This window comes from Nycticebus coucang, chromosome 5 (genome assembly GCF_027406575.1).
Source record: "Nycticebus coucang isolate mNycCou1 chromosome 5, mNycCou1.pri, whole genome shotgun sequence".
Classification (NCBI taxonomy): Eukaryota; Metazoa; Chordata; class Mammalia; order Primates; family Lorisidae; genus Nycticebus; species Nycticebus coucang.
In genome coordinates this window covers 24,289,488-24,316,101 of record NC_069784.1, presented here as the reverse complement: position 1 = coordinate 24,316,101, position 26,614 = coordinate 24,289,488, and the positions used below count along the sequence as shown (strand labels likewise).

General features: G+C 38.4%; 1 protein-coding gene across 1 annotated transcript; it reads right to left on the bottom strand.

Annotated features, from left to right (window-relative positions):
- Positions 1-26,614, bottom strand: DR1 (down-regulator of transcription 1). The gene is made up of 3 exons (XM_053590821.1): positions 25,633-26,614; positions 15,351-15,514; positions 1-2,004 (listed from the first exon to the last, which is right to left on the bottom strand). The coding sequence occupies exons 1-3, from the start codon at positions 25,850-25,852 to the stop codon at positions 1,858-1,860; spliced, it is 531 nt and encodes a 176-aa protein (XP_053446796.1). The 5' UTR covers positions 25,853-26,614; the 3' UTR covers positions 1-1,857.

The window sequence follows — 26,614 nt, the reverse complement described above, 5'->3', positions numbered from 1 at the left end:
TATAAAACACATCAGAATTTTATTGCTTGAAGAATACAGCATATGAAATCACAAGAATGTCAAAATGAAAAGTCACTAGGCTTCAAACATATAATACATTATCAGATGCAGTAAAATATTAATTAACCTGAACACTGCATCGAAAAAAAAGGTATGGAAAAATATCTAAGTTGTTTACTTAAGAAACAGATATACTTAAAATTGAAAGTATAAGGATGTTACAGTACAAATTAGAAAAGCCAACACTTATTAACTTATTATTTTTCTAGACTAGACTACCTTTGGTACTTAAAGTTCTTAAGAAACAATTCTTTCTATCTTGTCTAAATGCACTTCAGGGATATGACATCCATGAAGTAACTTCAACTTAGAACATTCAGCAAAATTAACCTTTCTGTTACATGGAAATAATAAACCTATATTTCACTTTTTCTAAAACTGCAAAATATGACTATAAGAAATATAATACTTAGAAAACTTTACTTATTTAGCTCTCCAATTAAAATTGGAATCCTGGCAACCACAATATATTTTGGGGCCTGGTGAATATAGAAATTTAAATTATTTGGCAATTGACATAGAATGTATTTACTTCATAACTTCATACTATTTTAAATGCCTTTTCCTTTGTTTCCAAAATATAAATACTATGCCATTTCTTCAACACGCTGGAGTCCTATAATCACTACTATACTTTTATTTACTGGAACCAAATTAAAGCTTCTCTCTTTTAAAAAGCAGGTTCAAAATATTTATGTTTCATACAGGGCTGATCAGTTATGACACTTTCTTAAACAAAACCAATCTTTTTTAAAGCTATCACTCAATTATGACAAAGGAGAGACAATGCTGCCATTTCAAAAGGCCATCTAGTCAAGAAAATGTAAAAGCAATGTGATAAACAAACAATTACCACAAGTTAAATTGAAAAAAAAAAATCCCTCTCTCATAGCAAGCATGCTCATTAACTTTCATTTCTTTTCCCCAGCAAAGATGTAACTTCATGAACTTCAGTTTAATTCATGAACTTCAGTTAAACCAACAGAACCCAAGCAATTGTTTTACAAGTCCCACCTACATAAGCATGGATGGACTAAGCAAGTAATACTATTAACAATTACTCAACTGGAGTGAAACCGTAAGAATCCTGACAGTCCTCAAAACTGGGCAGTCTCTGAAATGCCCATAGTGTAGCTCAAGATGAATTATGCCATAAAACTTTAGTTTTTACCTTTATACAAAAAAAAAAAAGCCCACCAAATTTATATAACTAGTACTGAACATACTCCTTCCTAGTTTTTAATGTCTTGTTCTGAAATTTTCTAAACAAGTGCATTTATCTGAGCCTATATATTTATTGCCTGTATATAGACAAGGGTCAAATATTCTAGGATTAAACTCTTTTCACCAACTTAATCCAAAGTCTACTGAGTCACCTAGCACCCTCCCCAAATAATTTAAATTCCCAATTTTTAGTTTAGTTAAAAAAAAAAAACTAAAGAGGAAATGCAAATACAGATTTAGAGCTTCTGTATAAATTTCACTGTATTTTTATAAACTTGAAGTTTTCTGTAACACTGTTTATTGATCAAATAAAGGACTCACTGCTATCTAAAATTTCATAAACACCATTACAAATTCAAAACTGATATTATACTGAACTTAGGTTTTCAACAGTTCAAAGAGACAGATTTTACATGTATAGCACACAATAGATGAAATTTAACAGCAGACATTCCTAGAATACCAATGGCAAGTCCACCAAGATACATACAAAATTGCAGATAAGCATTTCTTTCACTGTTTGTTGTACAGAGAAAAACATCTATAGAGGAAATAGAAACCCAGCTGGTAATTTCAGATATCATCATCTTCATCTTCATCCTGAGAAGATCCTGCCTGATTAGATGCACTGGCTGAGGCAGCAGCAAGCTGGGCTTGTTGGGCAGCTTGCTGCACTTGAAGCCATTCCTGTTGGGCCAATTCTGCTTGTTGTTGTCTAGCCTAAACACCCAAAACATAAAAAAAAAAAAAAAAAATTTGTTTCAATCTACAATATATACACTCTGGTTAAACTTACGCTTTGAGCCAATTACAGATTTCGTCATTACAAAACCTGAATATTTTCCAACTACTATGTAATTGTCATATATATGGAAAACACAAACTTTACAAGAAAATACAATTAGAGATTGTTTTTCTGTCAGCCACATAGAGAGCTAAAGATTTTTCCAAATTTGGTTCTCTATAGATCCCTTTTTTTTTTTTTAAGATGTAGAATAATTTCTTTTTTTTAGATCTAGAATAATTTTTAATGGGTATATCAATTATATGTATTTACTCTAAACCTTTTTGTTTTATTAAATCATAGCTGTGTACATTAATGCAATCATGGGGTACAATGGTTTTATATACCATTTGAAATATTTTCATCAAACTGTTTAACATAGCCTTCACCACATTTTCTTAGTTATTGTGTTAAAACATTTATACTCTACACTTAGTAAATTTAACATGTACCCTCGTAAAATGCACCATAGGTGTGTTCCCATCAATTACCCTCCTTCCTCCTCCCTCTCCCTCTTCTTGGGCTATAGTTGGGTTATAGCTTTCAAGCTATAAATTGGTTTCACAGTAGGGCTGAGTACATTGGATACTTTTTCTTCCATTCTTGAGATACTCTGCTAAGAAAAATGTGTTCCAGCTCCATCCATGTAAACATGAAAGAGGTAAAGTCTCTTTTTTTAAGGCTGCATAATATTCTACGGTATACATATACCACAAATTATTAATACATTCATGGGTTGATGGGCACTTGGGCTTCTTCCATGACTTAGTGAACTGGGCTACAATAAACATTCTGGTGCAAATATCTTTATTATAAAGTGATTTTTGGTCTTCTGGATATACACCTAGCAGAGGAATTGAAGGATCAAATGGCAGGTCTATTTTTAGTCTCTAAGTGATCTCCAAACATCTTTCCAAAAGGGATAATTCCTTTTCTGTCAAATGAACTGAAGAAGTTGAAATGGTTGACAGAAAAATTAGAATATTCTCTCATTGGTTTCTTTTCGTGTATTTCTCTCTTCCTTTCACTTCATTTGATTCTTCTGTCCCCTCAAATTATATAATTTTTATATCAACATTTTTCAATCTAAAATTCATTTATGCAGTTTAAAAGTTCTCTACTACAGTACCTTTGGACTCTAAGGGACAAAGTACTGTACACAAATGCCTGATACCTCTTTCTGGGTTTCAATTACAATTTCCTACCTTATGTATCAATATTCTCTCTCTGGGTCCTTCTTTCCTTTTCTTTATAAATACACGCATATGCAAACACACACAAATATATACACCCTTTCCATAAAAATCAGTGGTTCTCAACTTTCCTAATTGCCGCGTTGTTACAAATGGAAAAAAAGGATCGTGATCCACAGGTTGAGAACGGCTGATATAAAACTAGTGAAAAGATAACCACTTAAAATTCATTCATCTGATATATCCTCTATAAAAACCATAGGGTTTTATAGGCCAGTATATATACACATATGAAATATATGCAACATGTAAGGCTCCTTCTCGATTTAATTTCACCTGTTAGCAGAAAAACCATAGCAAGGAGGGAAAAACAAATCTGTTCTTGAAAAGGTCTTATAATTTCCCATTGGCCTGTGCCAAAACAATGTTTCTCTCTCTCTGGTTATTCTCAGATTTGTTCTTTAAATCTGGCTCAAACCCTCTCCTTTATGCACAGTTAATTCCTAGTCATTTGAACTACAAATCAGTCAGTCTTCTTGATGTTTCTGGCCCACATTTTGTGCTGTATTTCAAATGCTGTAATTCTCCATGCATTCCTAAATCTATCTGCTTTGTGTTACAATTATTTTTATATTTATATCATTTTTTTCCACCAGATTTGAGAATAGAGACTGTTTTCATATTCATTGTTGCATTCCCAACACACTGTATTATGAATGAATAGTATTTTCCGAATGAATTATGGGGAAATAGTGATACTCACCATAACTTCACAAACATAAAGATTTTAGCTGTACAATCCTTACTTTTCTTAATCATCTGTCACAACTTTATTATCCAAACATTTCTAGATGAGAATTAAGCCATTATTTTACTTAAAAGAAAAAAATGACTTTTTACACATTAAATCCAAATTTCTCAGCCTAGAGTTCAAAAGTCCTCCAAATTAGTGCCTACCCCAACCTCTACATAAAATGTTTCCTAAATATACACCATACTTTCTCATTTTCACTACCTTTACTCATGCTGACATTCACTCTATTTGCAATGTCCTGATTTTCACCTATTGAATTCCACCCTTTTTCCAAGTCAAACTGAAATACTATTTGTTCCTCCTAGTACCAGTCAGGGTGTGATAAGGAGACAGAAGTCACACTAGTTTTGGGAACAGAAAGAATATAAAGAATTGTTGCTAGGGGGGTGGAGCAAAATGGCGGCCAAGTAACAGCTTCCCTGCAACTGGGCATGGTGAGTCTGGGGAGATAAGACTCCAGGCATCTATGGCTGGTGGGATCTGCCTATAATCATCCCTTTGAGGATACAGGGAGTCAGCAAGGGACTTCTGGACCCCAAGAGGAGGACAAAAACAGTGGAAAACTGACAAGTGGTTGCGTGTGTTCGATTGACCTAATCCTGCCGGCAGCCATAAGTATAAGCAGCAGTGAGACTGCAAACTGGAAAGGCCTTACCTGTGAACTGTTTCGGTGTTTTTGGACTTGGCACTCAGCTGAACTGCCTTGGGGAGAGCTTGAGCAGGAGTGCAGAGAACTTTGGGCACTGTCTAGGGCCCCAGACTGAGCCGCTGAGCTGGCAGAGGTAATAGTGTTCAGCTGTGAGCCGCACCGAGCCATTTGAGAGAACTACCCCAGCAAGCTCCACCCTCAGGGTTGCAGAGCAAGGATTGGGCAGGAGCTAGTAACGTAGTGACTGAGCAGCCTAAAGGTGGGGACTGAGCTGCCTTACAGCCTTAACCCTCAGGGGCAGAGACAGATCGTTTTGGCACACTGGAGCCTGGGGCTGTTGCCCTGGGTAGGGTGCCCTGGCATCACAGCTCATAGCAACCTCAAACTCCTGGGCTTGGTGCCGCCCAGACCTCCATAAGAGCTGCGCTGCGGCCCCTGACCCGCACCCGCCAGGCCTCCGGATGCCCTGATCAGGATCAGCAGGAGCCGCGCAACCCTGCATCCTCCCTTCTGTACCCTCCCTGCCTACACACCGGCCCACTAGTCTAGCCAGGGACTCTGGTAGCCACGTGCCCTCCGGAGCCCTCCCAGGAGCCCTTTTCCTGACCAGAGACTGCTGGAGCCTTGGGCTCTCTGTGCCAAAGTCACTGGGCACCAGGCACTCCCAGAACCGTGTGCACCACCTCCCAAGCTATTGCTGGATCCGGGTGTGTCATACTCCAGACCTGCTTCCACAAGTAGAACTCCCTGGCTGGGGCAGCCCCAGAGGAACTACACAGGGTCACTCCCTACAAAGATCCAGCAACAATAGAGTAATCCTGCTAGGGTCTAATCTTGGAGAGACACCTCCCCAACTCTGATGAAGGTCAGAGGCAACGGTGAAAAACAATCACGAGGTGAAATCAACAGAAAAACTCTGGCAATATGAATAATCAGAGTAGATCAACTCCCCCAAGGATCAATGGGGCAGATACAGCACAAGATCCCATGCATAAACAAATAGCTGAGATGTCAGAAATCGAATTCAGAATCTGGATAGCAAATAAGATCAAATTAGAACTTCAAGCAGTAACCTAAAAGATATCTCAAGAATTCAATGAATTCAAAGACCAAATGACCAACGATTTTGACACAGTAGAAACCCTCAAGCAGAAGAGAGGATTTCTGACATTGAAGACAAAGCTTTCGAACACTCCCAAACTCTCAAAGAAGAGAAATGGAGGGCAAAAACAGATCACTCTCTCAGAGAGCTCTGGGATAATTCGAAGAAAACCAATATCTGCCTTATAGGATCCCAGAAAGCGACGAAGTGGCTTCACAAGGCACAGAGTCTCTTCTCCATGAAATTATGAAGGAGAACTTTCCAGATATGCTGAGATTCTGAAATTCAGATAGCAGACAATTTCAGAACTCCAGCACGACTCAACCCAAATAAGACATCCCCCAGAAACATCATAATCAATTTCACTAAAGTTAATATGAAGGAGAAAATTCTGAAAGCAGCCAGACGAAAGAAAATCATCACTACAAAGGCAAGAATATTAGAATAACTGCAGATCTCTCTGCTGAAACCTTTCAAGCTAGAAGAGGATGGTCATCGACTTTTAATCTCCTAAAACAAAATAACTTTCAACCCAGGATCCTGTACCCAGCTAAACTGAGTTTCATTTATGATGGAGAAATTAAATACTTCAATGACATTCACATGTTGAAGAAATTTGCCATAACTAAATCAGCTCTCCAGGATATTCTCAGACCTATCCTCCATAAAGACCAGTGTAATCCTCCACCATAAAAGTAAACCCACCAAGAAAATTTTGAACAAATTCCAACTTCCACAGTTGCAAAAGGATTAAAAATGTCCACTGGTCTCTCGAAAGGGTTATCAATATTCTCAATTAATGTGAATGGTTTAAATTGTCCTCTAAAGAGGCACAGGTTGGCTGACTAGATACAAAAACTCAAGCCAGATATCTGCTGCATACAAGAATCACATCTTACATTAAAAGACAGAAAGAGACTCAAGGTGAAGGGATGGTCATCTATATTCCAGGAAAATGGAAAGCAGAAAAAAGCAGGCGTTGCAATCCTATTCACAGACACTATAGGCTTTAAGCCAACTGAAATAAGGAAGGATAAGGATGGGCACTTCGTATTTGTTAAAGGTAATACCCAATATGATGAGATTTCAATTATTAATACTTATGCACCCAACCAGAACACACCTCAATTTATAACAGAAACTAACAGACATGAGAAACTTGATTTCCTCCAGTTCCATAGCAGATGGAGATTTTAACACCCCTTTTGCAGTGCTGGACAGATCTCCAAAAAGAAGCTAAGCGAAGAAATTTTAGATGTCTGGACTTAACAGACATCTACAGAACATTTCATCCCAACAAAACTGAATACACATTCTTCTCATCAGCCCACGGAACATACTCCAAAATCGACCACATCCTAGGCCACAAATCTAACCTCAGCAAATTTAAAAAAACAGAAATTATCCCTTCCATCTTCTCAGACCATCATGGAATAAAAGTTGAACTCAATAACAACAGGAACCTGCATACCCATACAAAAACATGGAAGCTCAACAACCTTATGCTGAAGGATACATGGGTTATAGATGAGATTAAGAAGGAAATCACCAAATTTTTGGAACAAAACAACAATCAAGACACGAATTACCAGAACCTCTGTGATACTGCAAAGGCAGTCTAAGAGGGAAATTTATAGCACTGCAAGCCTTCCTCAAGAAAACGGAAAGAGAGGAAGTTAATAACTTAATGGGACATCTCAAGCAACTGGAGAAGGAAGACCACTCCAACCCCAAACCCAACAGAAGAAAAAACCAAAATCAGAGCAGGATTAAATGAAATTGAAAACAAAAGAATTATACAACAGATCAATAAATCCAAAAGTTGGTTTTTTGAAAAGATCAATAAAATAGATAAACCTTTGCCAACCTAACCAGGAAAAAAAGAGTAAAATCTCTAATTCCATCAATCAGAAATGGTAACAATGAAATAACAACAGACCCCTCAGAAATTCAAAAAATCCTTAACAAATACTACAAGAAACTCTACTCTCAGAAATATGAAAATCTGAAAGAAATCGACCAATACCTGGAAGTATGCCACCTACCATGACTTAGCCAGAATTAAGTGGAAATGTTGAACAGGCCTATATCAAGTTCTGAAATAGCATCAACTATACAAAATCTCCCTAAAATGAAAAGCCTAGGACCAGCTGGCTTTACGTCAGAATTCTACCAAATCTTTAAAGAAGAACTAGTACCTATATTACTAAACCTCTTCCAAAATATACAAAAAGAAGGAATATTACCCAACACATTCTATGAAGCAAACATCATCTTGATCCCCAAACCAGGGAAAGACCCAACAAGAAAAGAAAATTATAGACCAATATCACTAAGGAATATTGATGCTAAAATACTCTATAAGATCCTAACAAACAGAATCCAACAACACATCAAAAAATTATACACCACGACCAGTGGGATTTATCCCAGGGTCTCAAGGCTGGTTCAATATACATAAATCTATAAATGTATTTAATTCAGCACATAAACGAACTAAAAAATAAGGACCATATGATTCTTTCAATTGATGCAGAAAAAGCTTTTGATAATATCCAGCATCCCTTCATGATCAGAGCACTAAGAAAACTGAGATAGAAGGGACATTTCTTAAACTAATAGAGGCCACCTACAGCAAACCCACAGCCAATATCATATTGAATGGAGTTAAATTGAAATCATTTCCACTTAGATCAGGAACCAGGCAAGGTTGCCCATTGTCTCCATTGCTCTTTAACATTGTAATCCAAGTTTTAGCCATTGCGATTAGGGAAGAAAAGACGATCAAGGGTATCCACATAGGGTCAAAAGAGATCAAACTTTCACTCTTTGCAGATGATATGATCGTATATCTGGAAAACACTAGGGATTCTACTACAAAACTTTTACAAGTGATCAAGGAATACAGCAATGTCTCAGGCTACAAAATCAACACCCAACAAATGGATTAATAAATTGTGGAATATGTACACCATGGAATATTATGCAGCCTTAAAGAAAGATGGAGACTTTACCTCTTTTATGTTTACATGGATGGAGCTGAAACATATTTCTCTTAGTAAAGTATCTCAAGAATGGAAGAAAAAGTATCCAATGTACTCAGCCCTACTATGAAACTAATCTGTGTATCTCAAGAATAGAAGAAAAAGTATCCAATGTACTCAGCCATACTATGAAGCCAAGTTATAACTTTCATATGAAAGCTATAACCCAATTACAGCCCAGGAATATGGGGAAAGGGGATAAGAATGGGAGGGGATGAGGGGGGATGGGAGTGGGGAGGATGGGTGAAGGGAGAGTAATTGGTGGGACCACACCTATGGTGCATCTTACAAGGGTACGTGTGAAATTTCCTAAATGTAGAATATAAATGTCTTAACACAATAACTAAGAAAATGCCATGAAGGCTATGTTAACCAGTTTGATAAAAATATTTCAAGTTATATATAAAACCAGCACATTGTACCCCACAATTCCATTAATGTACACAGCTATGATTTCATAAAAAAAATAAATAAATAAAAAGAAAATAATCTATGGCTTTCACATGAAAGCTATAACCCAGTTATAACCCAAGAATAGAGGAATGGGGGAAAGGGAGGGGAGGGAGGGGGGAGGGGGGTGGACGGAGGGTGATTGGTGGGATTACACCTGCGGTGCATCTTACAAGGGTGTATGTGAAACTCAGTAAATGTAGAATGTAAATGTCTTAACATAATAACTAAGAAAATGCAAGAAGGCTATGTTAACCAGTGTGATGAAAATGTATCAAACGGTCTATAAAACCAATGTATGGTGCCCCATGATCGCATTAATGTACACAGCTATGATTTAATAAAAAAATAAAATAAAATAAAAAACAAAATCAACACCCATAAATCCGTGGCCTTTATATATACCAACAATAACCAAGCCGAAAAAACAGCCAAGGACTCTATTCCTTTCACAGCAGTGCCAAAGAAGATGAAATATTTGGGAGTATACCTTACAAAGAACGTGAAAGATCTCTACAAAGAGAACTATGAAACTTTAAGAAAAGAAATAGCTGAAGATGTTAACAAATGGAAAAACATACCATGCTTGTGGCTGGGAAGAGTCAACATTAAAATGTCTATACTACCCAAAGCAATATATAATTTTAATACAATTCCTATTAAAGCTCCATTGTCATATTTTAAAGATCTTGTAAAAATACTTCACTTTATATGGAATCAGAAAAAACCTCGAATAGCCAAAACATTACTCAAAACACAGCAGGAAGAATCACGCTACATGACCTGAGACTGTACTATAAATCGATAGTGATCAAAACAGCATGGTATTGGCACAAAAGCAGAGAAGTAGATGTCTGGAACAGAATAGAGAACCAAGAGATGAATCCAGCTACTTATCGTTATTTGATCTTTGACAAGCCAATTAAAAACATCCAATGGGGAAAAGATTCCCTATTTAACAAATGGTGCTGGGTGAACTGGCTGGGCAACCTGTAGAAGACTGAAACTGGACCCACACCTTTCACCATTAACTAAGATAGACTCTCACTGGATTAAAGATTTAAACTTAAGACATGAAACTATAAAAATACTTGAAGTGCAGGGAAAACTCTTGAAGGAATCGGCCTGGGTGAATATTTTATGAGGAGGACTTCCCAGGCAATTGAAGCAGTATCAAAAATACAGTCCTGGGGCGCCGGCCCCATATGCCGAGGGTGGCGGGTTCAAACCCAGCCCTGGCCAAAAACTGCAACAAAAAAAATAGCCGGGCGTTGTGGCGGGCGCCTGTAGTCCCAGCTACTCGGGAGGCTGAGGGAAGAGAATCGCGTAAGCCCAAGAGTTAGAGGTTGCTGTGAGCCGTGTGACGCCACGGCACTCTACCAAGGGCGGTACAGTGAGACTCTGTCTCTACAAAAAAAAAATAGTCCTGGGACCTGATCAACCTAAAAAGCTTCTGCACAGCCAAGAACATAGTAAGTAAAGCAAGCAGACAGCCCTCAGAATGGGAGAAAATATTTGCAGGTTATACCTCCAATAAAGGTCTAATAACCAGAATCCACAGAGAACTCAAACGTATTAGCAAGAAAAGAACACATGATCCCATCTCAGGGTGGGCAAGGGACTTGAAGAGAAACTTCTCTAAAGAAGACAGACGCACTATCTACAAACACATGAAAAAAAGCTTATCATCCTTAATCATCAGAGAAATGCAAATCAAAACTACTTTGAGATATCACCTAACCCCAGTAAGAGTAGCCCACATAACAAAATCCCAAAACCAGAGATGTTGGCGTGGATGTGGAGAAAAGGGCACACTTCTACACTGCTGGTGGGAATGCACACTAATACGTTCCTTCTGAAAGGATATTTGGAGAATACTTAGAGATCTAAAAATAGACCTGCCATTCGATCCCATAATTCCTTTACTAGTTTTATACCCAGAAGACCAAAAATCACAATATAACAAAGACATCTGTACCAGAATGTTTATTGCAGCCCAATTCATAATTGCTAAGTCATGGAAGAAGCCCAAGTGCCCATCGACCCACGAAAGGAGTAGCAAATTGTGGTACATGTATACCATGGAATATTATGCAGCCTTAAAGAAAGATGAAGACTTTACCTCTTTCATGTTTACATGGATAGAGCTGGAACATATTCTTCCTAGCAAAGTATCTCAGGAATGGAAGAAAAAGTATCCAATGTACTCAGCCCTACTATGAAGCTAAATTATAGCTTTCACATGAAGGCTATAACCCAGCTATGGCACAAGACTATGAGGAAAGGGCCAAGGAAGGGGAAGGAGGGGGGAGGTTAGGGTGGAGGGAAGGTAATGGGTGGGGCCACACCTACGATGCATCTTAGAATGGGTACAGAGAAACTTACCAAAGGCAGAATACAAATGTCTACATACAATAACTAAGAAAATGCCATGAAGGCTACGTTGAACAGTTTGATGAGAATATTTCAGATTGTATATGAAACCAGCACAATGTACCCCTTGATTACACAAATGTACAGAGCTATGATTTAACAATAAAAAAATAAAATAAAATAAAAGAATTGTTGCTAGACATATGGCTCAGACTCATAATCACAGCACTTTGGGAGGCTGATAAGAGAGGACTACTGGAGGCCAGAAGTTTGAGACCAGCATGAGCAATACAGCTAGACAACCCCACAGAACTGAAACTAAGACCACTGAAGAATGGGCACAAACTGGCTGGTCTTACTATATCTGAGCTTTGAGGAAGGCCTCAAGAGTTGGGATCCATACTCCTGTGAAGGGGAGGGTGCAGGCTGAGGGTAATTCTGTACTAGAGATGATGCAAATTAAATTCAGTCCCCACTACAGAAAAACTGATGCAGCTGGGATAAAAAAAGTGTTGCTGGAAGCCAAGAGGAAATAAGAGTAAGTCCCTCTTCCTCCAGCCTTACAATCTACCTCTAGAACCCCCTTCTGGCTGCAAGGTCTCATGGGGAGTCAGCTAGCAAAGTACTAGGCCCACTCACAAAGCAGAGCATAAAAAAGTGGGTTTGGGGCTAAGCCAATTGCTTAATAATTAACACACTCTTATGCCCCCAAAATCTGATGTGATATCTCTATGCTTGGGATCTTTCTCATGAATATAACTGGTCTCATAGTTATCTTCCTCATCCAAGTAGCCAGCCTCAAAACATAGGATGTCCATAAAGTTCATGTGCAATTTAAAATATTAAACTATTTTAAACCGCACATGAACTTTATGGACACCCAGTATAGTTGTTAGTATATCTATATTAGTCCTCTCTACAAGACACTAAGTTTCTTAAGAACAAGATGACACATTCTTCATTACTGTATATCTGTAGCACTATATATAAAGTCTTACATGCAGTAGGGACTCACACGTTAATTGAATTTTGACTTGAAATGTGTTGATCAAGGAGCAAGGGCAGGGCAGCAAAGAAGAAGAAAACTTATTACTTTGGGGAAAGGCTAAATAAAGAAAAAGGTACATGCTAAATATTATCTTTTTAAAAACCTCTAGAAGAGTGAGATTTGAAGGGGAAAAATATCACTGAATTTGGTGATTAGCTGTCTGTCTCTGGGGTAGGGCAGAAGTCAAATGTGAGGAAAACATGGTATACATTTTTAACACATGATAACATAGATTTTTTTTTTTTTTTTTTCAAGAGATGGGGTCTCACTGTTGCCTGGGCTGGATGTCTGTGGTTACTCACAGGCATGATAATAGTGCGCTACAGCCTCAAACTTCTGGCCTTAAGGGATCCTCCCATCTCAGCCTCCAGAGTAGCTGGGACTACAGAAAGGCACCACCATCCCTGGGTGGTACCATAATTATAGCAAAAGATGTAAGGGCTTGGGGGGACATAAGGAGATACAGAAGATCCACAAATAATTAAAGGCAAAGAGGAAGAAATAAGATAATAGTAAAAAGATGGATAAGACAATCTTTTATAATACACAAAAACTTTTCTTTTGCTTAGGAAATTAGAAACCAAATGTTCACTCTAATAACTCTCTACTTCCATTTTTACAAAGACAGATGGAATGTAGCTAATTCTAATACACTGGCATATTTACTTTTATGGAAGGAATACCCAAAGAGTTCAAAATCAACTAAGTGTGCTTCACTAAAAACATTTCAAGAATTTATTAAAAAAATGATGTGGCAAACCAAATCTGTGAATTTAATCAACTCAATCATACTCACTTGGTAGCCTAATCAACTACAAATAGGTATAATTTGTAACATGGGAAAAAAATTCAAATAATTTAAGTCTCTACAAAGGTTATACTGCAAAGGTGCTTGATCTTTTTTTTTTTTAAGAGACAGAGGCTCACTTTGTTGCCCTTGGTAGAATGCTGTGGTGTCACAGCTCACAGCAACCTCCAGTTCTTGGGCTTAGGCGATTCTCTTGCCTCAGCCTCCCAAGTAGCTGGGACTATAGGTGCCTGCCACAATGCCCAACTATTTTTTTGTTGCAGTTTGGCCAGGGCTGAGTTCAAACCCGCCACCCTTGGTATATGAGGCCGGTGCCCTACTCACTGAGCCACAGGCGCCGCCCAAGGTGCTTGATCTTATAGTTTAGTGAAATGGTCTGCAAAGTCATGTGCTAGTTATACTGACTTTAGGTACCATGGCTCCATATCAGCTCTCGTACTTTACTCTGAACATAAAAGCACTCCTATGCCTTTATAAATTATTGTTGAGCCAGAGGCAGGAGACATTTAAAAGTCCCAGCTACTTGGGAGGTTAAGGCAAGAGGATCACTTGAGCCCAGGAGTTCAAGCCCAGGAGTTTGGGGCAGTAGTGTGCTATGATCACACCTGTTAACAGCTGCTACACTCCAGCCTCAGCAACATGCCAAAACAATGTTGCTTAAAAAAAGAAACCATGTCTCTTAAAAAAAAAAATGGAGAATAATATGAAAATGATTCATTTTAAATTTACAATTAAGTTTTTGGATATTTGCTGCTAACTGCAAATGAGGCTGTTATGATGTATTTAAAATAAAAATCTAAAAAAACTAAACCAAATGAAAGTGATAAAAAGATATCATACATACTTATTAGTTTCTTTCATGTTTGGAACTTAAGTACTTAAAGTCTTAGGGAAGAAGTACTAGGCAACTCCAATTATTTTACTTCTTTGCTGGTTGTCCTCAGAAGAACAAAGAAATACTAGGGATCTTCACCCAAATGCCATGATAAGAAAGGAGATAAAGAGAAATAAAGAACAGATAATAGGGATGGAGCAGTGACGATAGATAGGGAAGGCAGTCAGTATGTCTTTGCATTTTGCTCTGGCTAGGATAATGCATATTCCATTTAAGAGTTCCATAATAAATTTAAGCGGATAAAATGGTAGCTACAGCATATTATAGAAAAATTGCAGATTATTTAGAGTCAGAAGACATGCAGACTCCAACATTTCCTAAGTGTCTGAACCTAACTTGTTTTATTTATGTCAACCTTTCCCAATAGACTACACTCTACAATAACAGAAACCATGTCTCTTTTGTCGACTGTTGTAAACTTAGCATCTAGCACAATCCCTGGTAAATACTGAAGACTTCAGTAAATATCTGCAGAATAAGTGAGTAATTTCATACAAATTTCTCCATTTCTGAATCCATTTATTATGCAACTATAATTAAATTTATATTAGTTCATACAAACTCTGCAAGGTATGAAAAGTATCTAGCAGAGCTGCTTCCTTTTTTTCATCAAATTAACATCAAATTAACATATCACCCTCTAGCTGATTCACAACAGCAGAGACGTGAAAGATTAATAGTCATTAATGTTTGTTTTTTTATTTTTTTCTTCTTCTTTGAGACAGGGTTTTACTCTGTAGCATGGGGTCTAGAATGCGGTGGTACACTACAGCCTCCAACTCCTCAGGATGTTATGAAGACGTATGTTATGTTGACTTAGGAATGGACTTCAGAAATCAGTATGATTTCTGTTAGAAAAAATAGGGTAGGATCCAGATGAAAATAATTTAAAATGTATTAACTTACTTTTGCAAATAATTCTTGCTGCTGTCTCAGCAATTCTTCTTCAGGAATGCCAAGGTTTTCCAAACGAGAACTGGCCTTTCTTCTTTTTAACGCTACTGTCTTGCATTCTTGTAAGACTTCTTTTACTTCAGTGATGTAAGAACCAAAGCCCAAACTTTCTAGTGCTAGAGAAATGAAAATATGAAAAGATGATAAAATATACCTTTCCCCCTCTAAGGAACATAAAGTTTTTGTGGGTATTTCTTTAGGGGAAGGGAATGTTTTTTGCTATTTTTTAAAAATAATTTTACCTATTTTAGAGTTGTACAATTATCTGGGCAGCTAAGACAAAATATTTTATGATTTTGCTAAGTATCAGATTGCAAGTCAGTTAAAATTTAAGTAACATTTCCAGGCATACGCATTCACTTTTCCTTTTCTTTCTGACTAATTTTTAAAAGACCAAAGCATTTCCTGTGAGGAAAAAAAAAGTCCAATGTAAGAACATGTGGTTTTAGTAAGAAAAACATTTTCCTACACCACTCACAGTAAATAAAACATCATGAAGTCATTTGCTTTCTCAAAAAACACAAACAAGGGTGGCGGCTGTGGCTCAAGGAGTAGGGCGCCCATCCCATATGCCGGAGGTGTCGGGTTCAAACCTAGCCCCGGCCAAAAAACAAAAAAACAAAAACAAAACACAAACAAGGCAGATATTTGAAATATATTTATAAATAACATATTTTGTACCTAGGCTGATAACATGTAATCTACTAAGTTTCAAAATCATAGATGAAAGAATAGGTTTTTATTTTTTGTCCAATATACCAACAGGAAGCTATTTTTAGCTTCAATCTACCAAGTTTAAGAAATACTAGTAGAAATAATTCATGAAATTCAGCATTTTTAGCGAGCCACGTTTCTCTTGAAAATGAAACTTAACAGGAAGTATTATAGAAACATTTCCAAGTGATGTAGCAGAGCAACTAGAATTTTTAAAAAGCTACAAGGATAGAAGAAACATTGTCTTTTTTTGTTTTTCACATTTAGAAAGAAAATTTTACAAAGAAAACAAGGCACACTCTAAATGTCTTCTGCACCCCAGAAAAGGCAAGATATAAAATTTCCTCTGGGCCAGGTGCGGTTCCTCACATATGTAATCCCAGCACTTTGGAAGGCTGAGGCAGAAGAATCACTTGAGGCCAGGAGTTTGAGACCAGCCTGGATAACACAGTGAGACTCTATCTCTACAAAAAAACTTAAACTAGCTGGGCATGGTGGCTCATATCTGTAGGCCTAGCTACTTGAGAAACTGGGGCAGGAGGATGGCTTAAGCCCAGATATTCAAGGCTGAGTGAGCTATGACTGTGCTACTACACTCCAGCCTGAGTGACAGAGTGAGACTGTCTCAACGGAAAAACACAAAAACAAAATTTTAAGTATTTATAGTTCCCTATATGATGACTAATACCCCAAAGCATATTTTGTTTGTTGATCCTCAAAAGTAATCTTCTTGTCTTGCCCTCCCAAAGTGCTGGGATTACAGGCGTGAGCCACTGTGTCTGGCCAAGGCGGCATATTTTGTATTCTGAACAAATGATGAAACATAGGTGGTGGTAAAAGACATTGTACGTCAATTCTGCTCATCAGTTCTTTTTTTTGCTCATCAGTTCTTACAGTCTTTAAACAATTATGGTAAACCAGACTGCTTTCCGTTCAGATGGTCTCAAATCTAACTTCAGAGATTTTACCAAATGTACTTTTACAAATCCACATGCATAAGTAAACTGTGGTTTTTAAGACATTTTAAACTGATTTACAACTTTAATTATTTCAAATATTATAAGCTATTTTCATCAACCTTTTTAAACAATAATATGACAAAAGCATAGTACTATACTACTATTTGAATTTTAATTAAGTTAACTCCCACACTAATTCCCTAAAAATCTCAAAAAGGCTTTATTCTGAGTTCTGTATATATGGCTGAAAGGAGGTTGAGATATGGCAGAAAAATAAGTGAAAACTAAGCAGCCTGTATTTTTAAATTGAATTAACAGACTGATTTTTTAAAAAGTGTTAATGACAGCTCGGTGCCTGTAGCTCAGTGGCTAGGGCACTAGCCACATACACCAGGGCTGGTGGGTTCGAGCCCGGCCTGGGTCTGCCAAAGCATGACAACTACAACAACAACAACAAAAATAGCCGGGCCACTATGGCAGGCACCTGTAGTCCCAGCTACTTGGGAGGCTAAGGGAAGAGAATTGCTTAAGCTCAAGAGTTTGAGGTTGCTGTGAGCTGTGAGGCCATAGCACTCTACCCAAGGCACATAGTGATACTCTTTCTCAAAAAAAAAAAAAAAAAGGGGGGCGGTGCCTGTGGCTCAGTCGGTAGGGCGCTGGCCCCATATACCGAGGGTGGCGGGTTCAAACCCGGCCCCAGCTGAACTGCAAACCAAAAAATAGCCGGGCGTTGTGGCGGGCGCCTGTAGTCCCAGCTACTCGGGAGGCTGAGGCAAGAGAATGGCTTAAGCCCAGGAGCTGGAGGTTGCTGTGAGCTGTGTGATGCCATGGCACTCTACCGAGGGTGATAAAGTGAGACTCTGTCTCTACAAAAAAAAAAAAAAAAAAAGTGTCAATGACAGAAGCCAAAGTTTTTGTATTACCTGTTCTCTTTTTATTTTATTTTTTTATTGTTAAATCATAGCTGTGTACATTAGTGCAATCAAGGGGTACAATGTGCTGGTTTCATATACAATCTGAAATACTCTCATCAAACTGTTCAACATAGCCTTCATGGCATTTTCTTAGTTATTGTATATAGACATTTGTATTCTGCATTTAGTTAAGTTTCACCTGCACCCATTCTAAGATGCATCATAGGTGTGGCCCCACCCATTACCCTCCCTCCACCCTAGCCTCCCCCCTCCCTTCCTGTCCCTTGGCCCTTTCCCCATATTCTTGAGCTATAGTTGGGTTATAGCCTTCATATGAAAGCTATAAATTAGCTTCATAGTAGGGCTGAGTACATTGGATACTTTTCTTCCATTCTTGAGATATTTTGCTAAGAAGAATATGTTCCAGCTCTGTTCTCTTTTTAAAGGCACATATCTCAATGAGATTGGCTAGAGACAATACTAAAGCAAACCAAGTGAATGGTTTATGGTCTCCATATTCTCAAGTCTGGTCTCCTGGTCCTACAGTAAGGTTCTACATGATCTAGTCTGTCAGAGCTTACAGCAACCTCAGTCTCTTGGGCTCAAGTGATCCTCTTGCCTTAGCCTCTGGAATAGCTAGGACTACAGGCACTTGCCACTACACTCAGCTAGTTTTTCTATTTTTAGTAGAGATGAGGTCTCTCTCTTGCCCAGGGTGGTCTTGAACTCATGAGCTCAAGCAATCCATCTGCCTCAGCCTCCCAAAGTGGTAGGATCATAGTAATCCACCACACCTGGCCCCAGTTTTATTTCTGACATTAAATACCTGCATACTCCTGTTAAATCTGACTGCTCAATGTTTCCCAACAGGAAACAGTTTCCCATATTCATGCTGACAGCAATGGTACTGATCAAACTCCACCTTCAAATTAAGTTTGCCTGATCTTCCCAGACAGATATATTTCTCCCTTTTGAGATCAAACAGACCTAGAAATGAAACTTGATTGACATAGTATTTGTATAACCTTGGATCTGTTGCTTAATATCTCTAAGCTTCAACATTTCCATCTATAAAATGAGAATAGCATTTATTTCTTAATATCTGCCTACAACCAGATATTAAGGCAGTATAGTGGTTAAACATGCAGGCCCAAAAGCCAAACAGCCAGGGACTGATTTCCAGCTCTGCCTCCTATTAGCTGCGTGACCCTACATCAGTTCCTTTATCTATGTCCTTCAGTCTTCTCATTTTTTAAAAAGAATAACAACAGTACCTGCACCTCACTGGATCAGGCTGTTGTGAAGAATAACTCCATTAATATAAATAAAGAGCTTAGAATAGAGGCTGGCCCACAGAGGGAGTGAAATGAAATATGTGCTATTATACATGGTATTATTAATTTTAGGGTTGTAGGTATCAACAAGTAATTAACACAAGGCATTTAACACAGTGTCTAACACATAACAAAAACCAACGCGGGCTATGTATTACTCATCTTTATTTTTTCTCTTGTATTTAAAAGACTACCAGGACCTTAATAAATGTATAGCTATACATAATTAATTCCAAATTCAGTTTGGGCAAATATATTCGTAATATAAAATACTGAATTAACAAAATTAACAAATCAACACAATGGAGAGACGATCCTTAAACGGCACAAATTAGTAGACTCAGCATTAAGAGAATTTAATCCAAACTACCTTTACCCATGGAGAGCCTGGGTTAAAAAATAAAAACTACAGAAGAACCTTCATAGTTGACCACCTCTCTACCTTGATCACCTCCGTAAGTTGACCTAATTTTCATAGACTGGACCACATATATTATCAGCACAGTAGGTCTAGCTGCTTATGTTGGCCATTTCCATATGTTGACCAGTTACAGTCCCTTAAGTGGCTACCTTTTATAGTTGTTCAGGTAACACACAGTACTAGACCATTCACACTATAATCCCAGATTTGCATGTTTACCATGGCATTTCTTCCGGTAGGTAGTAGTAATGGCGTTTTGTTTTAAGAGAGTGCCTCACTCTGTCGTCCCAGCTAAAGTACAGTGGTGTCCATCATAGCTCAGCAACCTCAAACTTCTGGGCTCAAGAAATCATCCTGCCTCAGCCTGGAGTAGATGGGACTACAGGTATGTTGTCATCACACTAGGCTAATTTTTCTATTTTTTTACTCAAGCTAGTCAGTCTCCTGACCTCAAGCAAAACTCCTGCCTCTGCCTCCCAAAGTACTAGGATTACAAGTGTTAGCCACTATACCTAGCAAGTAGTAATAGTTTTTAAGAAAGTTGTGCCTTTTTCTAATTTGTACCAAGAGCATATGGACTTGTTGATGGCTCTGCCTCTAAAGATCTCATCAGAGTAAAAGCTGAAAAAGAAAAACATATTTTTAAAAATCTGTGGCTAAAACCAGTGCACTTCACTGTCTGCTATTCTCTACCAAGTATCTTAAAACTATACCCAAGCTGAGTGTGGAGGCTCATGCCTGTAATCCTAGCACTCTGTAGAGGCTGACGTGGGTGGATCACTTGAGCTCAGGAGTTCAAGATCAGCCTGAAAAAGAGTAAGACCCCATCTCTACTAAAGATAGAAAAACTTGCCAGGCACCAATATAGTCCCAGCTTCTTGGGAGGCTGAGGCAAGAGGATCTCTTGAGCCCAGGAGTTTGAGGTTGCTGTGACACCAGGGCACTCTGCCCAGGGTAACTGAGTAAGACTATCTCAAAAAAAAAAAAAAACAAACAACAACAAAAAAGATACCTAGTAAAGTTCATAGTGTATATTGGGGGGGAAAATACTTCGCATATTTTTCAACTTAAAAGACACATATTAACAAGAGAGCTATGTGGGGGGGGGGGCACAAAAAAAGGCAGATACTTCCCCTAAGCAACAATAATCTTCATATAGGCTTATCTTATTTTACAAAATGACATGCCCCTGAAAAGTTTTGTTATAACACGAATTTATGTGAATCACTTTATATTTCAAATGTATAAAGCATGCTTTTCATTCAAAAAATTATGTAGGGCGGCGCCTGTGGCTCAGTCGGTAAGGCGCTGGCCCCATATACCGAGGGTGACGGGTTCAAACCCAGCCCCGGCCAAACTGCAACCAAAAAATAGCCGGGCCTTGTGGCGGGCGCCTGTAGTCCCAGCTACTTGCAAGGCTGAGGCAAGAGAATCGCTTAGGCCCAGGAGTTGGAGGTTGCTGTGAGCTGTGTGAGGCCACGGCACTCTACAGAGGGCCATAAAGTGAGACTCTGTCTCTACAAAAAAAGAAAATAAATAAATAAAATTAAAAAAAATTATGTAAAATACCCATATGAAATACTATAATAATCAGCATTCTCTAATTTCTCTATGTTCTTTTGTTTGTGGGGAGGGAAGAAATTGGAGTACATACTTGACTCAAAATATATTAAGAGGATGTATGGGCGGTGCCTGTGGCTCAAAGGAGTAGGGTGCCGATCCCATATGCCGGAGGTGGCGGGTTCAAACCTAGCCCCAACCAAAAAAAAAAAAAAAAGGATGTAGCCAAAGCGACTTTTTGGCTCATTAGCCTGACAAAGGTTTCTGAAGACCCTTAAGAACCAGGTCCTCCATGGTATCACTACTGCTGAGAATCTTGGACAATAATGAGAGACTAATGGCAGAGAAGAAACTAAGTATCATTCATCTTTACATTCTTAGCAGTATCTAATACAATGCCAAGTACTTAGTAGTTTTTGATAAGTAATCACTGGGTAGCAGAAACAGTAACAAAAATTATACCTAACTTGAAAAGCACCTTGTGCAATGAAAATTACATGTGTCCCTTTGGAAAAAAATATTCATATGAATGATTATCTAGCCAATAATATACTCATTCTCATTCATTCCCATTATCATTACAACTTCTCTATAATATTCCGATCGTTTGATTTCAAAATTACTTCACGTCCACTTTCCAAAACAGACTGTGATTTAGGATTTAAAACAAAGCTACTCAAAGTGTGATCTATGGACTTGTCCCAGAACTGCTAATAAAGGTTGCAATAAATATGGAAACTCAAAGTAAGCATGAGAATCTTCATAGCAACTTAACAGAGTAATTTTTTGTCTAATGAATCTAATAATAAAAAAGTTTTCATCTTTTTTTCATTTCATTTTTCTAATGATTAATTTTTATGGCATTTTACAAAGGTTATCAACATGAGAAGGACTAGAATAAAAAAATGTCCTTCAACACAGCTTGGAGTAACTCAACAGCTGAAGAAGAAATTCTCAGAGATCTTTTCAAACTTTCACTACTTTCAGTTACTATTTTCATAAATGTGGGTAGAAATGTAGCAAGAGACTGAAAATGCAGAAGAAAATATTTAAAATATTTTTCTTTATATTTTACCTTTGCAAATGGTATCATGATATACACAAAACAGACCATCAGCTTAAAATTTAAACTACTACACAAATTTTAATTATGCTCTACAAAAAATTTTTAATTATTTATTTATTGTAGCTTATTTTATGTAAGGTTCAACTCCTGACTTGATTCTTTCAATAATTTCAAGTCACACCTGAAATCAAGAATTATGTATACAGGGCGGCACCTGTGGCTCAGTCGGTAGGGTGCCGGCCCCAAATACGGACGGTAGCGGGTTCAAACCTGGCCCCGGCTGAACTGCAAAAACAAAAACAAAAACAAAAAGCAGGGTGTTGTGGCGGGCACCTGTAGTCCCAGCTACTTGGGAGGCTGAGGCAAGAGAATCGCTCAAGCCCAAGAGTTGGAGGTTGCTGTGAGCTATGTGATGCCATGGCACTCTACCTAGGGCACTCTACCTAGGGCCTACAAAAAAAAAAAAAAAAACCTCACAAGAATTATGTATACATAAATGGGGAAATCTTGGTCAACACATTTGTCTAAGGCCAAAGAATTTCCAGTTGATTCTCAATGTCAATTCTCTCCATAATGCAACAAAACATTTTAGACCTCATTCAAGAATGTGTGTTCACAAAACCAGCAGTAAAATAAAAAGAACACCTTTTATAGTCTGAACTCCCTCTATTCATTTATCTGTGACCTGCAATCCCAAGTTTACTTTCTTAAATTTAAAATAAGCAAAACAGAAAAAAGTTTTCTTTCATCAAATTTATGGTATTTCAGACTTACTGATGATAAAATTATTTCAATATTAATCTCCATTTTATTGAGCTGTCTGAGAATGCTTAATTTACTCTGACAAGATAAAGGTAACAACTGAAATGAAATGCCCTGACGCAAGACTAGTTCATTAAACTGATTACTAAACCCCAAACTGCAATATATGAGACTCACAATACTTTAAAATGTACAATATTATTCCACTTACATATATCTTACATTTCTAATCAATGTTGAAGAATAGTATTTACCATGTGTATCTATCATGATTAGTCTGTCAGAACTCACTTTAAACACCTAAAACATACACCTTAAGCATTTCTTATAAAAAATTTAACCTCTCTAAACAAACCTTCTTTGAGATAATTAAGCAAGATTGCATAAATGTATAAAATCTGATCCCCCAATAGGGAAGAAATCTTGGTCAAAAATGCCAATTCTTATTCACTGAACAACAATAATGTTACAAGGAAAAAAGTAAATTTCTAAAACTATAACAGGTTTAAAACATGATTTTTTAAAATTAACAAATTATCCTTATTACACAAAGAAAATGGTCTTTCACTGTAACTTCTGACTAATAAGTTAAACTGAATTTAGTATATTCCAAAGTTGAACTAAATTATTTAGCACACTGCCTGCTACAGCTGCACTTCTATTCTAAAATATCAATCAGAAATCTAAATATATCCTAGAAAAGAATAAACTCTCCCCAAGAAGGCAAACTGTAGTATGTTATTAGATTTTTGGAACAATCCCCACTTGTGTGGAATAACAAATGTTTTAGGCAGATCCTATTGAAATCTTTTGCAATTTTCATTAGAAAGGCAAATGTTGACAAAAGGTTCCTTTTCCTTTTTATGAGTTGTATAAGGAAATTATAGCTATCCCTGTTGGATAATCTTGTAAAAGACTATGATAGCAATCACACATACAATGTAAAAATAAAAACACAAGAGGAAAAAACAGGCAACTTGGCTTTCATTTTACTTACATTTTACTTCATGCTGAGTATTCAGCATGCCAAATAAGTAGGAAAAAAGTACCAGCTTTAAGAATCCTCCGGATTAAAAAAAAAAAAGAATCCTCGGGATTTTTCTCCCAATGTTGTGAAATGGCAAGTATATTTTAAATACACCTTAAGAACATCAAAAGAGGTACAAAAGGAATCTTTTAATCCTTTTGTCAATATTGAAAGTAAAATACTGGAGGTGGTCAGTGCCAGTAGATGTGTTCTCTACTTTAGAATAAGAAGACAAGGGCAGAGCCTATGGCTCAGTGAGTAGGGTGCTGGCCCCATATACCCAGGTGGCGGGTTTGAACCTGGCCCCAGCCAAAACTGCAAAAAAAGAATAGCCAAGCGTTATGGCAGGCACCTGTGGTCCCAGCAACTTGGGAGGCTGAGGCAAGAGAATCGCCTAAGCCCAGGAGTTGGAGGTTGCTGTGAGCTGTGATGCCACAGCACCCCACCAAGGGCAATAAAGTGAGACTCTGTCTCTGAAAAAAAAAAAAAAAAAAAAGACAGTCATCACTTAAAAAGTGCCCACCAAAATGGTGAAAATTAACCATGCTTTTTTTCCAGACCTCAAAAACAATCAAGAAATTGTTATAATTTTATTTGGATTATTACAAAAAGTAAGTTATCACCACAAATTGAATGCAACTCTTTTCATCAAAGTACATGTAAAAATCGCTAAAGAAAACATAACCAGTAAATATGTCTTCCCTCTCTGAAACCCAAATCCCTATTACTGGACTAAATCCTTCCGAAGATAACTGAAACTGTTGAAACTTTCAACCCAACCTTTTAAAACTTATTTCCATAGAACAAAGCAAACGACATAAAAGCAAAAAAAGAAAAAAAAAGAGAAGAAAATTAAGGAACACTGTTTTATAGATTAGAACTGAAGTGCATTGGTAACCTGTTGATAAAGTACCATTATCAAACCATTTTTAAAACAGAAAATAAGGTCCTTTAATTGAACGCCAGTAAACTTTACAAGGTCGAACACATTCACGTTAAGAATTTGTTAATTCGTTGTGTTCCGAAAATAACTCTTTTCTCCACATTGGTTAAAAGATCAGGTGGAGAAGGAGTGCTGTCTCCACCCATTCTTGAAGTTCCTCCGTCTGGATTTTAATTCTCAAGGGAGAACACTTCTGGGTTCTGTTCTCAGTTGTCATTATCTAAGTTGAACTTTAGGCAGGCAATTCTTGCTGTAGCTTACCAGGCTGTAAATTGAGACTATTATTAATACTTTCTGTTTTGGGGATGTCCGCTGTCCTGAATGTTTGCACCCCTTACTTTATTCACTGGATGAAAAGTACCCAAGAACGCTACACAAGAGATTTTTTTAAGGCACCGGCTGCCTTTGTGTTAGTGTAGCTTTTTCATTAACAGTATTGACCAGTGAAGAGGAACGAAGGCTACAAGAACGAGTCACACGACCAGCAGACTGTCCCCCTGGACCCTCATTTAAACCAAATCCTACCCGTCTTACCTTGTATGACATGCTCTGGTGAAATGGTCTTCTTTTCCGACTTGTTGCAAATCTCATTGGCTTCAGAAGATATAAGGTGAATGAATTCAGTGCAGCAGTTCACCACCAGCTCTCGAGCATCGTTGGCCACTCGGACATTGGGGAGAGTCTCTTTAATCATTTTATTGATAGCAGCTCTGGGGATAGTGAGATCATCATCGTTGCCGGACGAGGAAGCCATAGTACCTTCCTGCCTCTCGTGGCCCAATTTTAAAAGCTCCCAGGCACTGGTCCACTAGCCCACAGAGATTTCTCACAAGGCTGCCCTAGGAGAGTGATGGGGGTGGAGGGTGCTCTGGGAAGAGGGTGCAGAAATTGAGGAAGGGGGAGGGAGAGGGCTCGAGAGAGCGGGGAATATCCGAGTGTGTGAGAGATTCAGGGTGAGTTGGGAGAAAAGGCAGGGGCCTGAGGATTCCGGGGAGAACACTGCCCAGTTTGGGGAAGGGAGAACAAGGTGGTCCGGAAATCTGAGCAGCTGGGAAACCACCTGCTTGTCTCCTCAAGAGGGTGGGTGCTGTCGCCTAACTGGTCCCCAAAGGCGTCGGAGCGCAGGCAAGGCACAGGGGCACTGGCCTCTCCGCGGTACAGGGCGGACAACCAGCGGGCCGGCTCTACAGCGCCGGAACCCCCGCCGCCGCCGCCGCCGCCGCCAGCAGCCGCTGCCGCCGCCTCGGCCAAACCATCCTTCAGACACCCGCGCCTCCGCCTCACAACATGTCGGCCGCGGCCGCTGCTGGCACGGCGGTGGCCGCCTGGGAGCGAATAAGGATAGAACTAGGCACAGTGAGAGTCGACGTGCCGGTCGCCGTGACCGTTGAGCCCGAACGCAGACCGTTGAAGTCGAAGCGGCGGCAACGGTGGTTCCTCCAGAGGCCAAGGAAGATTTGCTAGAAGCTGCTCCCGACACTCTTTGCGCCACCGGAAGCCTGGCCTCCCCATCTTC

Coding starts and splice junctions, on each gene's coding strand:
- DR1 (XM_053590821.1), bottom strand. CDS start 25,852: ATGGCTTCCTCGTCCGGCAACGATGATGATCTCACTATCCCCAGAGCT. Junction 15,515..25,632: donor ACCAGAGCATGTCATACAAG/GTAAGACGGGTA, acceptor TCATTTCTCTAG/CACTAGAAAGTTTGGGCTTT. Junction 2,005..15,350: donor AGCAAGAATTATTTGCAAAA/GTAAGTTAATAC, acceptor TTGGGTGTTTAG/GCTAGACAACAACAAGCAGA.